The sequence below is a fragment of the Brassica rapa genome, chromosome A09 (genome assembly GCF_000309985.2).
Source record: "Brassica rapa cultivar Chiifu-401-42 chromosome A09, CAAS_Brap_v3.01, whole genome shotgun sequence".
Taxonomy (NCBI): domain Eukaryota; kingdom Viridiplantae; phylum Streptophyta; class Magnoliopsida; order Brassicales; family Brassicaceae; genus Brassica; species Brassica rapa.
This window is the reverse complement of record NC_024803.2, coordinates 32489794-32507092: the sequence shown is the minus strand read 5'-3', so window position 1 is coordinate 32507092 and position 17299 is coordinate 32489794. Positions and strand designations below refer to the sequence as shown.

At 32.0% G+C, this 17299-nt stretch overlaps 3 protein-coding genes across 3 annotated transcripts; 2 read left to right on the top strand and 1 right to left on the bottom strand.

The window, feature by feature from the left end:
- The first annotated feature begins 1448 nt into the window (after positions 1–1448).
- Positions 1449–2365, top strand: LOC103840961 (inverted formin-2). Its single transcript, XM_009117475.3, has one exon. It carries the CDS (start codon positions 1539–1541, stop codon positions 2220–2222), a length of 684 nt encoding a protein of 227 aa, XP_009115723.1. The 5' UTR covers positions 1449–1538; the 3' UTR covers positions 2223–2365.
- A 5533-nt stretch (positions 2366–7898) lies between these two features.
- Positions 7899–11505, top strand: LOC103840960 (3-oxoacyl-[acyl-carrier-protein] reductase FabG). The gene is made up of 5 exons (XM_009117474.3): positions 7899–8523; positions 9388–9659; positions 10280–10373; positions 10463–10574; positions 11097–11505. Exons 1-5 carry the CDS (start codon positions 8382–8384, stop codon positions 11299–11301), a joined length of 825 nt encoding a protein of 274 aa, XP_009115722.1. The 5' UTR covers positions 7899–8381; the 3' UTR covers positions 11302–11505.
- A 2089-nt stretch (positions 11506–13594) lies between these two features.
- Positions 13595–16882, bottom strand: LOC103840959 (CDPK-related kinase 5). Its single transcript, XM_009117473.2, has 11 exons — positions 16346–16882; positions 16139–16269; positions 16015–16056; positions 15843–15951; positions 15684–15762; positions 15316–15612; positions 14673–14785; positions 14485–14592; positions 14345–14407; positions 14105–14272; positions 13595–14017 (listed from the first exon to the last, which is right to left on the bottom strand). The coding sequence occupies exons 1-11, from the start codon at positions 16880–16882 to the stop codon at positions 13880–13882; spliced, it is 1785 nt and encodes a 594-aa protein (XP_009115721.1). The 3' UTR covers positions 13595–13879.
- Between the last annotated feature and the right edge of the window lie 417 nt (positions 16883–17299).

Genomic DNA, 17299 nt, shown 5'->3' with positions numbered 1-17299 from the left:
TATAATTATAAAAATATCAAAAAATTATAATATTATAATAAATATAAAAATTATATTTAGAAAGTTATAGTTTTAAATTTTTAAAAATTATAGAAAATATTTTTTATTTTTATGGAATATTGTCATGTCACCTTCTGGATTTTGTAAAATATTGTATTAGGGTTTTTTAATTCTTTAATGGTATGTTCTTGTTAATTTGGTTAAACCTAAAGCGAAAGTACATTAGTCATGCGATATTGGTGTCGTCTATATCTTGTGGACTCCTTTTTTTGTTATACGTTCTAATTCATTACTATTAATATGTTTTTTTAAAGGGCTTATAATATGGCTTTCTTTCTAGCTGTTTTCTCTTTGCAAATGAGAAAGAAAAATTGTTTACCAACAAATTCAACCGCATTCAAGTATTCAACTACGGGAGACGTGATCTAATTGTTGAAAACTGTTGTATCATATCTATGCTGGTTCCGCAATAGATATCGAAGCCTTATTTATAGAAAGTGTGATCTTCCGGTTGGAAACTTAAAATCAATATTCGGGAACGAGTAATTTTTTTGAACTTGGGGAACGAGTAATTAAGAACATGAATTTGATCACGAATTAAATGTTTATGTTCCTTTTTATTCGTAAATTTGTTTTGGTATATACTTCAGTTTATTCACACTTTGTTCTTCTTGCATAAATCACCTTCTTTTGTTGTCTCCAATTTTTGGCTTTTAAAATCTTACAATCTGCCAAATAGAAATTAGATGAAAATAAAAGTTTCATTTCATGATTTTCATATCCAAGTCTTTGACTACGATTGTGTAAATTTCCAACTTTATTTTAAACAAAATCACATATAATTCACATAAGTTTTTTCATTTTCAATTCATTGAGGTAAAAAAAATTCAAAATAAAATTGTAGTAAACAACGTAAGCGATATATTGAATCAAATATTAATTGTAGGTTAACTTAACTGCTTTAACTTGGTTAATAAACTTAATAAAAATCTATTTTAAATATCATTTGGTATCCAAAAGTATATATCCCTCAGTCAAATGATTGAAGAGATTTACTAAATTTAGTCCTTAACAACTTTTAACTTAAAGATCTTTCGCAACAAACACATCATATACACGACGTTCTGTTTGATTGTTTTCTGTAACAGTTAATAAGATGACGTTATTTTCGAAAATATCACGTATCAAATGATCAGAAAATATTCGAGGTATATTTTCATCTGTCATCTTATTGTTCAGATGTTTCTTTGCCAAAACTATTTAATTTTAGTAATTATATTGTGAAATCTACACGGCGTGATTTTTAAAATATATTATTATTTGTTTTTACGAGATAATAGGTCCAAAAAATCATTTTATAGAGATAACTGCTACTAGATACCCATATCACGTAGATGCGGATATTCAGTTGTCATCACCTTTGTATGATATCTTTTCCCTAAATAAACGAATTAATCTTCTATATAAACGTATTCATACTCACTCATTTTTAGGTTTTACAACTAAGAAATATCAGTCGTATTCAAATCTCCTTAACCATGGTGAAGAGCATCATTGTCATCGTAGTAGCTATATGCCTCCTCTCTCTACCAAATCCTACCGTGGGATCACAAAAGAAACCGTGGCCTATGCCGTCCGACCTAGCCAACCACAATGGAAAGTTCGGTGACTCTAAGGTTTCTTGGGCTTGCTCCGAGTCATCCGATCCAAACTCTCCTCCTTCACCCCCTGGCTCGTTCCCCACTATCCCCAACATTCCCGGGATACCAAACATCCCTCAAATCCCTATCCCACAGATTCCAGCGATACCGAACATCCCTATCCCACAGATCCCAGGGATACCGAACATCCCTATCCCACAGATCCCAGAAATACCGAACATCCCTATCCCACAGTTCCCAGAAATACCGAACATCCCTGGTCTACCTAACATTCCTAGTCTAGGAGGATCATTTAGCCCGTTCGAGTCTGTTCTCGTGTCGCAGTCCAGTGAGTTAGAGAAGTGTTTGACTGGTGATAAGTCGAAGGGGTCGGAGAAATGTTTCTCGCAGGTCTTTTCGAGTTGGGCAGATAACGACTTGTCTTTGGACAAAGAGTGTTGTGAGATCGTTTTGAATATGGACAAGAAGTGTAACGGCCATCTTCACATGATGTTCAAGAGCCATTTCTTTGCTCCTCTCCTTCAGTACTCTTGTCACATCAAGCACGCCAAGAAAAACTAAGCGTCTCTCCAACGTTTTGTGTTTTCTTTGATTTTTTCTTTAGTTTTCTGTTAGGGTTTTGTTTTTTTTAGTCCATTTCCAATGGACATTTTTTGATTAATTCTTTGTCTAATTAATAAAATAATAGTTTTTAATTTGTCTTATCTGCTAATTTCAAATTTATTTACATTTCTTTAATTCGATATGCTTGTGGATTTTCATCTATGCCTATACAATCCGAAAACTAGTTTGCCGTTTTCAATCAATATTCGGATTCAACAAGATGAAAACAAATAAAACATGGGCTACTAAAAATAGCCTTTTGGGCTTTGCCTGGGTCATTCGAGTAGTAGACAAACCTGTACTTTTTCAAGTAATATATTTTTCAAAACCTATCAATTAATATCTATTTTATTTTGCGTCAACATATTTTTATACTTATAGTTTAAAAAATTGGCGATTGATGAACTAAAAAATAATTATGAAAGATAACGTGAATATATGTGGTAATTGTGATGGATATCATGATAAAAGATATAACGTGAATATATGTGGTAATTGTGCTGGATATCATGATAGAAGATATAAATTATATTACTCTTATATTAATCGAGCTTTCCGTTGTCAGGTATCGAAACTAAGTTATTTGTATGCAGATTGCTGATGATGAACATGAAAAGGATATATAAAATATCAAAATTATTTGAAAATTTTGTTTCTTAAGTTTTTTTTTTTTATAAATAAGAGATTTGGAATTGTTGGCCATAAATCTTCAAGTGTATAGACTCAAACCATTTAATTATTCTTTAAGCAGAAGATATACTCTTTCAAGCAAGAATCGGACATGTTTATCCAAACTCTTATGTTTTCAAAAGGATTTTCGTTTACAGTTTTGGAAAATGATATATTACGAATACAATAATAGAAACATAACTAAAATGAATTTGTGAATTCCAATTACAGCTACTCACCAACTCCTTCGGGACCTCTTGAATTAATGCTTGTAATTGACATCATCCCCACACATCAAAAGAAGACGTAACTGAAAACAAAAATGAAATAAACATTTTAAACTCCATTTTTTATTTTTCTGGTAAGGTTGCGAGACAAATCAGAAAAAGAGCTATACATCCCATCTCTTATTTATTGTCAATAAAAAGAGTACGTTAAATTTTTAACGAAAAATCAGAATATGATGAGAATGACCAAACCTTTTTATTTGAGAAAAGAGAATGACCAGACTTTATGTTATCTTCTTTGTCGCTTAAAAATTATGCTATACATATCATAATGGTCATACATAGATGGTTAAATACGTTTTTGACTTTCGAAGGCGGTGATTTAGCGGTGCAGATTATAAGGGTTTGTAGATTAACTATTAACACTATATTTTTGGTAGGATGCATAATTTGTAGACTGCTGATATCAACGTACGTAACTGTAGACATGAACTTGAACTGAAGTGAATATAACTATAAAAAATAGTTTGGTTATCAGAAACATATTTTAAATTACCACAAAAGATTAGTTCAATTCGTACCAAAACAAACAAAAAAACTTAAATTGGAAAAAACATGTAAGCAATAGACCCCCAATAGACTCGCATATGATTCAGTTTCATATCGATTAGTGATTAATATTTTTAGAAATAAACAGAAAAAGTAAATTTAATATCAGACATATATCAGCTAGTTATATATATGCACATTTATATCTCTTATTATTAATAGAGAAACAATTTGAAATAATAACCTTAATTTTGTATCTTATTTATATGCATGCCATTGCTCACATGTCAGTTCCACAAGACTCCTCACACTTACTAAAACTATTCTTTCACTACTAATTTTTTTACAAAATTTGCTATTGGACTTACTTACTACTCAATTTGCTATTGGACTTACTACTCAATAGAGTTATCTAATCTATTAAATTAGAGTCATATAATCTTTTTATGTATGATTTTTTATTTGGATCATCCTTTAGAAAATTTATCAAATTACACATAATTTAATTACAATATCTTTTAATATCTTAATTTTTATTTGAAATACAAAGAAAAACTTTCCTTATAAACTTCTAACAAAATTTGTAAAAAATCTATTTTCAATTTTTTAATTAATTAATTTAAATTCTAATTATCATTAAAATATAATTAAAATTAAAATTAATTCAGTTTTGATTTAAAAATTAAAATTAAAATCACATAAAATATTTTAATCATATTTTACAGATAACTGAAATTTAAATTGATTGCTTTTTTTTGGAAATAATTTCTTAAAAGTATTTTGTTAAATTTTTTAAAAATATTCATTTGTATTTGAAATAAAAATTAAGTTAAAAATATATAATCTATTAAATTAGAATATATTTTGAACTATCAAATACGAGTTCATCTAAGTCATTTAAATTTTATTATATAAAATATTTATAAAAAATCTCAAACCATTTAAAACTCGTTGGAAATTAAAATTAAGATTAGTAATTTATGATGATTCATTTAGAGTTAGAGTTGATATCGACTTCTGGTATAAACAAGGACTTATATTCGGCTTTCAGATCCCAGTGATAATCTTTGATCCTTTTTAAAGATAAAAAGACAGATTCAAACAATCTAATAATAGACATACGAAGTACATGAATATACTAATTTCATTTGTTATCTACTGACTTATATAGGCATATACGAACTACCTGACAATGATATGTATTTAGTGAGGCTGTATAAACATTTTTTAAGTTCTAATGTAGAGAATCAAAATCACTTTGTCCAGTCAAATACACATCGCACAATCCAAAGAACTTGATATAAATATGAGTGTTCTACTGACTTTATATAAGCATATATAATCAGCTTATACAATGTACAAAGTTAAAATGTATATCGTGGTATGTAGGGAAAAGTAAATTTAAACATCATTATGTGCATTTAAATTGGAATATATGATTGTCCGAGTTGCACAATCAAGTATTCACAACGTTGGAACTAAGAACTGCCTAATTTAAGGAAAACTAGATTTTAATTTGCACACCCGTGCGGGTAACATTTCATTTATAGATATAAAATTTTATATTATTTTGTATATAATAATTTATGATAATATATTGTTGTCATTTTAAAAATAACATAATAAATGATATATAGTTCTAAATATTAAAATTTAACATATGTTAATACTTTTATTTTTTGTAAAAATTATTACATAATTTATGAGTATTAATCATTTTAAAAGGTGAATGATATTTTAATCACTTTAACCTGTGAATGATATTTTATTTATTTATCTTAATGAAATTATTTTTCAAAATATGTTGGTTTACCAATTCAACATAATTTTAATATCTTTGCACAAAAAACATAATTTTAATATGTAAATTACTTCTATTTTAATATAATGTAGAATATACTTATAAAATTTATAAAATTAGCATATAATTTCATTATTTTGTTTATAATAAATAAAATTAATTTATAATAATGTTATACTACTAATTTCGTAATTAATCAGTGCATTAATTAAAAGAATATTTAAATTTTTAAAAAGTTTTTTTCAGATTTTTTCTCAACAGATTTTGTTATTCCTAAAACTAAAATTTCAATTATAGTTAAAATGAATTTGTTATTAATATCTTTATAAATATTTAGAAATGTTATACATTAAATAAAATAATATAAACAATAAAAAAATTATTTGAATATATGGACCTAGATTTCTAGTATGATTATTTTGTAGTAGATAAAAATGTTACTTCTCTTTTAATAGATAAGATGTGTTCACCATGGAATGAACTGTCTAATTTAAGGAAAATACAAATCATAAAGTATATTGTAGTAATTGAATACATTAACAAAGATTTTTTTTTCTTTATTCTTCGCAGAATAAGTTACACAAAGTTATTAAAAAGACTTCCAGATATAAGTATTCGCAATATTCTGCTATTAGTCATTTGCTAAAAGTTTCTAATCAAGTACTGAAAAAGTTGGAAATAAGAAGACTTATAATTAAAGTTTCCATAGTTGTATTCATGTGTTGACCACAAAATTTATTTGTTTCCCTATTCTTCTCAGTATAAGTTACAATCGTAATATATACGATTTTCACATTTATCAAAATACAATCAACATATTCATATTCGCAATATTATACTATATTCTTACATGTAAACTAAAGATACACATAATATATACGATTTGTATATTAATTAATGAAGAATGCATGTGGTTCTGCTATATAACAAGGCCATATATCGTCTTCGTATAGACCACTAAAAGTTACAATCCTTTCTTCGTTTACTATGATTAAAGCCCACAAAGTAAAAATTGGAATTGGATCCAAGAAAACTATAGTACAATAAATTAATTATCTTGAGCCCTTTACGCATGAATTACATATTTTTTATTAAAAAAAAATACAAGTTAAAATCTACTATTATGTACAAATTATATTTCATGAACAAAATGTAATATTTATAGTGTAAAATTGTCTAATACGCGCAAGACGCGTGTCTAGTATTAAGGTAATCCGTGATGGAATGGAACTTAAAAGAGGATGGAGGAAAGATTCGGAAGATTACACCAATCATAGAGGATATGGATTACTCACTTGCCCATTTCTGTTACAATATTTAGTAACTTAACATATTTTTGTATTTGTTCTTTGATCTCGTTGCCATTTTTCATTCTTTCGTCGATAATTTTCTTTTCGTTTCACATATGCAATAACCTATCAAGAAAATTCTGATCTTTCACAATTCACACTCACAGACCTCTCCAATATAGCTAACATGATTTAAAAATCAGTCGTAGGATAGTCTTGATAATTCTAAAAGTATGATCAGTAATGTTGAAGAATATGAGTATACTATAAAATCAAGAGTAATGATATTGACAATTCATTAGGTCTAAAAGTATAAGAGTAATGGCAATGTTCTTGGATCCCAATCACGTGGTGTGAACTCTAAAAATCAAAAATCAAAAATTCAAATACACATATTTGTATATCTAGAAACTTCGGTGAAGAAAGGACATGTACATGCATTTGCATATGTTATATTTGTATGTATATGGTTTGATATGCCGATGAGCTGTAGACAGAAGAGGAAAAGGGGCAACAAATCTCCAAGTTGCAAGAGAAAAAACAAAATCAAAAGGGAAATAATATTATTCCCCATAAAGGAAAGCAAATGGCTTCAAATTTATTCATTTTGTTATCTTCTTCATAAGTTTTCTTCATTCATGTTAAAAAAAAGTTTTCTTCATTCTATATAAAATAGATTTTTAAAAGTCATATATTTATATATAAATATATATAAGTACTATTATACTTTTATATATCACAGTGCTATATGAAGATAATCACAGATAAATGCCGCCTCAGTTTTTAACCTTGATTAATATATACAAAACAATTTCTCAGGATCTTTCTAATTTATCTTTATAAATCGAGTTAACTATGCGACGAATTCCAAAGTAGATTAAGATCTGTTTACATCTATCAGATAAATAAAATGCAAATAAAATATTCGCATAAAGAACAACTTGATACATTGTCTTCACCAATAGATGAGTCCTCAACCACTTAATGTACAAAAAGGCCACCTCCTTAGTCTTTTCAACACATCTTTTGAGTCTAGCGAGTAAGAACCAATTGACACAAATGCTTCCACATGACATGTCTCTTTGTCTAAGAACCACAATATACACTGGAAGCCATTCTTTCACCAAGAACACATATTTATGGAAGATATTAAATGAATAAATGTATATATACGTATAAGATTACACTTTACACCATGACAAAGTTTTATATGTCGAATATTAAATCAATAAAGGTACATATACGTATCCACAGTCCACTGATGCTTTTACATTATGGCAAAGTTGGATTTACAGTATATGGAAACTTTATGATAAAAATGACATGAGGTTTATATATAGCAACGAAAATGTATCTAGTCCACAAGAATATATATCTCTTTCTCACAACAGTCAACACAATCTTAAATAGAGAAAAAAAAAAGAGCTTTGAGATTGACCTAGGTTAAGGGGGCAGCTTACGCCGACAACAACTGTAGAAATTATCATTTATTTTTTGATACGTTTATCCACAATTTAGAGAGAAGTATCGATTATAAAGAGAAAGAAGGCGAGGAAAGGAAAGTGAATATCATAAAGAACCGATGATGAGAAACGTAGGGAGTTCGAGCTCCAGCGGGAAAGGCATAGCGGCGGTGGTCGGCGTCGGTCCACAGCTTGGCCGTTCCGTCGCTCGAAAGTTCGCACACGAAGGCTACACCGTCGCCATTCTTGCCCGCGATCTAGGTTTGAGTCCTTTCTCTCTACTTACCCTTTTATGCCACAACCTCATAAACTAGCTGAACTTCCCTGAAATTCCCTTCTCCATCTATATTCCAAAGAAGATAAAGAAATTGTAGCAGTTTTTCTTTTTTAAAAGGAGTTATTTTTGACTGGTTTTATTATTAGATTTTAACAAAATATATGGCGGCTAACGTTTTCACACACATACGTACAGTCAAAATGTGCATTCTTACAATTTTTTTAATGTAAATTTTGTGTTAGAAAGATTTCATATTTGTTTCTCGAGTTTATAGTGTAAATTTGACTTTGAATTGCAGTGGTTTGTAACTAATACATCACAGAGAAATTTTCAGTGTAAATAGTTTGTTTGAATTCAGTTACTCTTTTTTCATTCCTTAAGACATATAAATATTTTTTTTCCACAAACTCCATCTATTAACTTATAACTTCTTAAGAAATAAATATCAAAACATCCAAGAAGCTTTACCAGTTGCGTGCAGCTTTTTAGAACAAGTTGATGAGTGGAAACTTATTTATTTACATAAAAACATATTTCAGTTTCTATTCGACAAAAATAGTTGAAACGGTTACACTTTTAGTCTTTTACTCTACATGTTCGATGATAAAAAAAATAATGTATGTAACTGGTTTACACTTATTCTTATTAACAATTTTAGTTTGTATTAGTCCGCTTGAAAGCCTCTTTCTTCTTAATTCATTCTCTCTTCTTTCTTACTCAAGTTTTTTTTACTAGTCACAACCATAAACTTATATAAATCACAAAATGTTGCCCTCATCGTCACTATATACTAAATAGAAATATAAAACTTCAACCACTTTCTTGATATGGTCAGTTACATTTTGCAGGTAGGTTATCTAGAGTGGCAGAAGAGATAGCGAGAGAAGAGAAAGCGCAAGTGTTTGCTATAAGAATTGATTGTGCGGATCCAAGAAGCGTAAGAGAAGCCTTTGAAGGTGTGCTGTCTTTAGGGTTTGTGGAGGTTTTGGTGTACAATGCTTATCATTCTTCTTCTTCTTACCCAAGCCACCATCCAACTTCATTCACCCACATTCCGTTCCAATCTTTCCAAACCTCAATTTCCGTTTCTGTCTTCGCTGCATTTCTGTGCGCCCAACAGGTATACGTTTGTCCAAATCTTGATAAAAGTACTGAAACGACTTTTACATTATTTATGAATTTTATGGGATTTTTGTAACTATCTTTTCAAGCAAGGTTAGCATTTCATGATCATGTGTTTCGACCCATACTTTATCCACTTATGTTAAAAGAGTACTTGTTAATATTGCTGGAGTGATCAAGGTCTATCAGACTTTAATATTTTTGCGAAAATGAATAAGATCATTTCTCTCGTAACTATGATATTTTTATATATAGATTTATTCAAATTGTTGATGCATACTAGTTGTGTGTATAACAGTATAAACTACTGATTTTATTTTCTGCGAGCAACCTGCAGCCTGGAGTGAGTGATTTGGACATTTTGATAGAATTAATCATTTGCTGATGCACTTGTTTTTTGTCAAGTGTTTGACGTACTAGTTGTGTATAATTTATTATAAAATATTGTTTTTTTTGTGTGTGTGATTAGCTTTAGTTTGTAGGGTATATATAATATTGAGTGATTTATACATTTTGAACTGTTATATGTTGACAAAAAAAAAAGAACTGTTATATATCTTACATCGTTGTAAGGTATATATTTTATTTAACTTTATTTGTTTAATATGGTACAAAAAGGTTATTCCGGGGATGATGGATAAAGGGAAAGGAACAATACTCTTCAGCGGTTGCTCGGCGTCATTGAATGGCGTTGCGGGTTTCTCCGAGCTATGTAATTCTCTTTAGACTATTTGATTTGTAAAAATAAATATTCTTATAGAAACTGATTATCCAGTAAAGAAATATATGAATTTGGAACAGGCTGTGGAAAATTTGCGTTGAGGGCTCTTTCTCAATGCTTGGCAAGAGAATATCAAGCTTTTGGAATACATGTGGCTCATGTTATCATCGACGGTGTAGTTGGACCTCCAAGGTACGTAACTATATGATCGTTTTCCTCCAATTATATATATATATATATATATATATATATTTCTATAAAAATAAGGAAAATAATATAAGATGAAATAAGAACCAGAATGTATGTCCAAAAAGGGATTTTAGACTTTATATAGCTTCCACAAACGGCATGATTCTGATCCAAACCGACAAGATTCTACCTCAAAAAATTATCAAGAATCTCTGTTTTCTTATCGAACTTTATCATTAAAATAAAATTGTTTAATAGATATATATTCGCCGTGTATGTATGGCGTGGTTCCATTTGTTCTTCCCTAATATTTTATTTTTTAATTCGAAGCCATTTTTTTAAATATTTCGCATACATTTCTTGAATCTCGAAATTTATGGTGAGCGACGAAAAAGGGGAGAACTTTTATTAGAGTCCCCCACACTGCAAAGGTCCACACTATTGACAGTTTGGCACATTAAGCATTTGGAAAAAAAAAAAAAATAGCGTCGGATACGATAAAATATTTCCACAATTTGCTTTCAGAGAAAGAAACATCGCACCGAGAGGAACGGTCGCAGAGCAATCATTCAATACTGGAGGCCAAGATGGAGAAGGAGAAGGTGAAAGCTCGGGAGTGATGGGAATGGATCCTGATGTATTGGCTCAAACATATTGGAGTCTTCATGTACAAGACCAGAGAGCTTGGACTCAAGAACTCGATATCCGACCATCAAACACAAGGTTCTAGTGGTTAAAAATATGATTTGATTCTTGGGGTTTTGATTTTATTCAATGTTCTTTTAGTCGTTTGGTACGTATACGTATGTGTGATCATTTGATATGTATGTGTATATCTTGCATTTGGAATGTATAATAAGTAACGTTAAGGGCTTGTTTATGATTGGTGTGAATGATCTGTCAATCTCATTTTCATAACTTTTGGTTTCTACTTTGGGTGAGATGTTTGGTCTTGTCGAGTAAGGTTTGAACTTTTCTTGTGGCCTTTAAGTTATAAAGGGTACAATGACTTCGTGTTTAAATTCAGGACACATGAGATGATCCGACAAGTCATGTGAATAGAGATAATAAAGATCCGATCACAAATAAGAAGGGACCCCCTTTAAAGGTAAAACATAAGAGCAATCGTCCTTTAAGTGCTGTCACGTCGAGGAACTTCTAAGGGCCATTTATTTTCATAGAAGAGAATGAAGCTTTGAATGATAATCATCAAGAGTATAACAATAAGGAGTCATGTAACCTTTTTACCTTCTTAGAAAAAAAGAGAGTAATGATAATTTTTTGATCAAGAACGCACTGGGAGTACTTTGACTACGCATTAAATGAGCTAGCATTGTGTGCTTGTATTGCCTGAAGGAGCGAAACAAGGCCAAAAATAGTGTGTTTGTATCATTTAGCAATATTTATCATTTAAATTTTGTACGACATTTATGCTACATTTAACACTAATTATAAGTTGTATCAGCTTACTGTCTATGTAAACTCGTGCACATATAGCCGTGAACCATTGTTTTTCGTTTTTGTATTATGAATGATTAATTGCATGTTTTTTCATCTTGTAAACTTTTTTTAAAAAATCAGTGAATTCATAAATCACTAGAAGAGCGCGTCATATTCCTGCAAACATTAGGTGAGAGAAAACAGACTAGGTCTTGGCTGTTATTTCGTCTATTGAACTGTGTTGGTGATATATAACAAGAAAGAGAGGAGAGAACACTGAAAACGTTTCTTGAACATATTTATTTATCAAGAAATAGACAAGTAAAGTAGAAATGCATTGTGGATTCTTAAAGTAAGTTGGGTGGTTGGAGCCTTGGAGGTGTTAAGTAACAAAGCTTCTCTTCGGGGAAGACATGTGACTTGTGAGGCTCTCACGATGAGAGCACCAGTAATACTATAGGCTTCTTTAGTTGGTTCAAATGCGCAATTCCAAAGCATGCATTTTATTAGGTGGATTGCAAAACTAGATGAACTTAGGACAAGAAGAGCACCAGTGTTATGCCGGGAATGCAAATTCCAGTTAACTTATTCTGTCTGTGTTCTTCATCACCAGAAACAAAATATACCATTTTACTAGTTGAGCTGTTATATACTTTACAGCAGGCTGGTGATACCAGACATGGCCAAATACTGATTACCTTCAGCTCATGGACTATTGATTTGGTTCAAAAGGGGCCTCTCCCAACTCTCCTTCCATGCTAAGGAAACTCACTACTTAATCAACAGTTTACCACATCTAGAAACACAGAAACAATCTAAGCATAATCAACAATCTATAAGGCCAGGGATAGTCTCCAAAGAGATTTAACAAACAGATCAAAAGTGCCATCACAGGCTCACAGCAAGAAGAAAATTTGGTGATCAGTTTGTTATTACTTACTGTGGATAATCCCAAAAGTCTCCTTGTGGGCGTTCGACACCAACACGGCCCAACAGTTAGTTATTCCATTAAGAAAATTGTTATAGTGTGTAACTATTATGTAGTAGAAAATTATGTTTACTTTTAATGTAAAGTTGTTATGTTTTACTTTTAATTATGAAAACAATTCAATTTTACTATAACAAGATTAATATATATTTTTGAGAAGATTAATGTTTTTTTGCATCAATAAGAAACAATTTCAAATACTATGAAAGTTTTTGACTTCATTTAAATGAACTGTTTTATAGGATTTCTGGATAACCCTAATTAGTTTTGAGTTTTATTAGCTGTTTTCTGATTACTGTTTACAAAATACTATTTCTGAATAGTCAAGTCATATCATAATATATAAATATGTGTTATAATAACATGGATTATTAGTTTAGAATCTAAATATTTTCATTTTCATTTTCATTTTGCTCCTGATCTAGTTATTTATACATGTGAATTCGGTATCCGAATTTGAATCGAATGGTCTAGCTTAGGCTACAACATGGTCAAAACTCAATCTAGATGGACATTTTTAAGGTCGAAGATTAAATGAGTAAAATACAATTGAGTAGTTATTAATAGTTTTTGGTGCTTTTCAAGAGACTTTTAATTTAAAAATAAAAAGAGAGAACCATTCAGGGAATAAGATTTGTGTCAAATCCAAATCTAGAAGATATGTCAGAAACATCATCAATCATCACAAGTTACCAAATTTAGAAAACATCTTCATTTTCTACAAACTAACACACACATCTCTTTTTAGCTACACTCTTTTTTTTTCCTTCTTCTCAGCTTTCATCACAAAAGACAAAGCCATATTATAAACCTCCAAAGCTCTTGGGAGAGAAGAGATCTCAAACAAATCTCACACATATTCAGACCTGTCTAAACCCTTCTAATGAGCTTTGATAGTGCGGCTAGACACACCATGTAACAACTTCACAAATCCAAGAAAACTAAGCTTTCCATCGGTATGCCTAAGCCAATCATGAAGCACTGCATGAACCGGTACAGAAGGACCAAGACCAAGTTCCTGAAAACAAGTTCAACCAGTGAGTTATTTAGAACATTTTCAAAGACTTCAGATTTGTTCTATATTGTTGGAACAAAAAGGACTGACCGAAGCGAGTTCATCTATCATGATGGGTCGGTTTCCTTCCTTTTCGAAAAGCTCATAAGCACAACGAGCGTGTTGTTCCCATCTATCCAGAGCTTCTAGCTGGTGAACACTCAATGCAGCTGCACAGAACTCTTCAAAGTCCATTCTTCTATATTGAAGAGCACTCAGCTATACATAGTCCACAAAAGATCAGATTGTGCAAATTTCAAACATTTAAATTGTTCAATCTAAGGCTCTTACTTGTGCTAAGAACTCAGGTATACGCGAGTCCTTCATTGCGTCTGTTGCCATTTTCATCAGAGCCTAACAAAGAGAGGTCCAAGCCAGTGTTATGACAAATAACCAAAAGCTTAATCACCACGGAAGGTAGATAAACTTACTGATTTGATGTTTTCAAGACTTATAGTTCCGTTCTTGTTAGGTTCTAGTAAAGCAAACTGCTCCCTCAGATAAAACAGTTCATCAACCGTAAGTGTTTTTGACAAGGCCTGCAAGAAAACAGTAAACCGTAAGCAATAAACATTAGCACCCATTTAAGTAGAAACACTGAAGAACTTATCAAACTCACTCTTAATGCAGCTTTACGGAGAGATGATGATCTTAAATAAGCTCTCATAAGTTTGAAAACAAGAATATCCAATGGAATCTTTGCGTCATTTGAGTCCTTTATCCATGGATGACCTGAACCAAATGGAGAAGATTACAATCTTTTCACATTCTAGCAGCTTTTAAATATTGCATTGAACTAGGCTTGGGTCAAAAAACCAGAACCGAAAACCCTGAAATACCCAAATTGTTCCTATATTTTTATATCCGAAATAGCAAACCGAACCGAAACTGAAAACTGAACGAGTACCCGAACATATAAAAATATTAATTATATATACATATAACATAAGCAAATATATTATATAATTTTAAATTTTGTTGAAAGTATCCGAATATATTGAAAAAAGATTATTAAAAATTATTCAAACTACCCAAAATATTTGATAGTTTACCTGAATAACTCGAACTATCCAAAATAACAGAACCGGAACCAAGTAGAAACCGATTTTTCCAGGTATTTTTTGGATATTAAAATTAATATCTGAACCCAAACCGAACCGAAAATAGCTAAGCTACTAATTGCATCCTCTAGACCCTATCCGAATTATCCGACACCCGAAATACCCGAAATGCTAGGGCCATTGCATTATATGTTTACTTACTTAAGGCTTGTGCAGCTGTTAATCTTTTACGTGGGTCTTTATTAAGCAACCGTTTCACAAAGTCTCTAGCCTCTGAAGATAACAAAGGCCAAGGAGGGTCGTCGAAACTAGGATCTGCTTTTAGAACAGAACGGAAGATTCCTGACTCTGTCCTTGCCCAAAACGGTCTGCTTCCACATAAGAGAATGTACACTATCACACCAACACTCCAGATATCAGCTTCTGTACTGTAGGATCTGTGTAGAACTTCAGGTGCTACGTAGTATGCGCTACCAACAATGTCATTGAGTCTCTCATCTGCAAATGGAACCACCAAAGTAAGCACTAAGGAACAATGCCACTAAACCTCTCATCTAAGGACTTTGTACCTGGTCTCACGTAATCTGACAAACCAAAATCTATTGCCTTCAACTGAGAGGTGTCTTCCTTTGAGGTAAAAAGAAAATTCTGTAGCAAAAGTAAAACTTGGATAAGATGAGAGATGAAACATCAGATGTATAAGTAGAAGTAAAGAGCCTTTTAATCACCTCGGGTTTGAGATCTCGGTGTACAACGCCTTGGAGATGACAAAACGCAACCACATTCAGTATTTGTATCATAACAGTCTTTGCATCCTCCTCCGTGTACTTCCCACCTCTGCACAACACAACCATGTTCAGTATCCGAAACAGAAACTAATTAAAACAAACAATCCTTTACCTTGAGAGTATTCTATCTAAAAGCTCTCCTCCTTCACATAACCTAAAATAAAAAAAAAACAAAACCATTAGTTAAAGACTCTCCATATTGGAACAAAGACTGAGCTAAAAGAAGAGAGCCTTACTCCATCACTATATAGACATTGTCATGATCCTCATAAGCATCATAGAAATGAGGAAGGTTGTCATGACCAGACAAAGCTCTCAGTATCTTCACTTCTCTCCTCACATCTTCAATAGCTATAGCCGTCGTCATCTACACAACAAGTTCTAATCAGTCTAACAGATCTCATGACTACACATCAAATCAAATTAAAAAAAAAAGAACAAACCTTTGCTTTGGGAATAACTTTAACAGCGACCTGTTGTCCTTTGCAATCACCTTTCTTAAACTTAGCAGCACAAGTGTACCCAAAATGGCCACGACCAACCTCATCACCGACCTCGTACTTGCTCGCGAAGCTCTTCGAGAACCCAAAGCTCTTATCCAACCCCACTCCCTCCGCTTCGCCGCCTTCGGGGATCGCCGCCGAGTTCGGCTTCACGGAGCCGTGCCGTCTCGCGAGAACGGCTCTGATGTGTTTCGCCGGAGACGGAGGAGGGAACGGCCGTTTGAAGAACCGCTTCGGCGTCGAGCTGGAGTTCGCCGGAGATCTCGCCGGAGTCTTCTTGGAGAAGAAGGAGTGAGCTGGGCTCGGGCTGTAGAACGGGAAAAACGGAGACTTTTTGCCCTCGTTGGTCGCTGCAGAGAGGTCGCCGTCGCCGGAGGTTGATAAAGGAGGAGCCTTTACGGACTCCGACGCCGGAAGTGGGCTTTTTCCGGCGGGAACTCGGTCGGGGTGACGAGAATTGGAATGACAGAGACCCATCAAGAACCTCTACATGTACACAGAGATCAGAGTCTGGAGAGTAACATTTCGAAAGTTTGAATCTTGCGAACGAGAAACTGAGTTTGTGATTGTTTTTTTTTTATTATTATTATTGAGTGTGAGAAGTCTCTTCTCGATTTTATATTTGTGTTTGCTTCTTCTTCGTCTTTGGAAGGATCTCCTTTGTCGATGGCGAAAGATTTGGATCCAAAGAGAATGAGTTAAAAGAGAGAGAGAGAGAGTGATGATACGTTCCCCTTTACATTGAACTACTCTACTAATTACAATTAACTAGTGTTGTTATTTTACTTAATTTGTTACGCAGCTTACGCTACCAGTGACATAATAAATACGTCTATAAAAAGACAAAGACCGAACTATTAAAATAGGAGAATTTGGTGATATTCTTACGGCGAT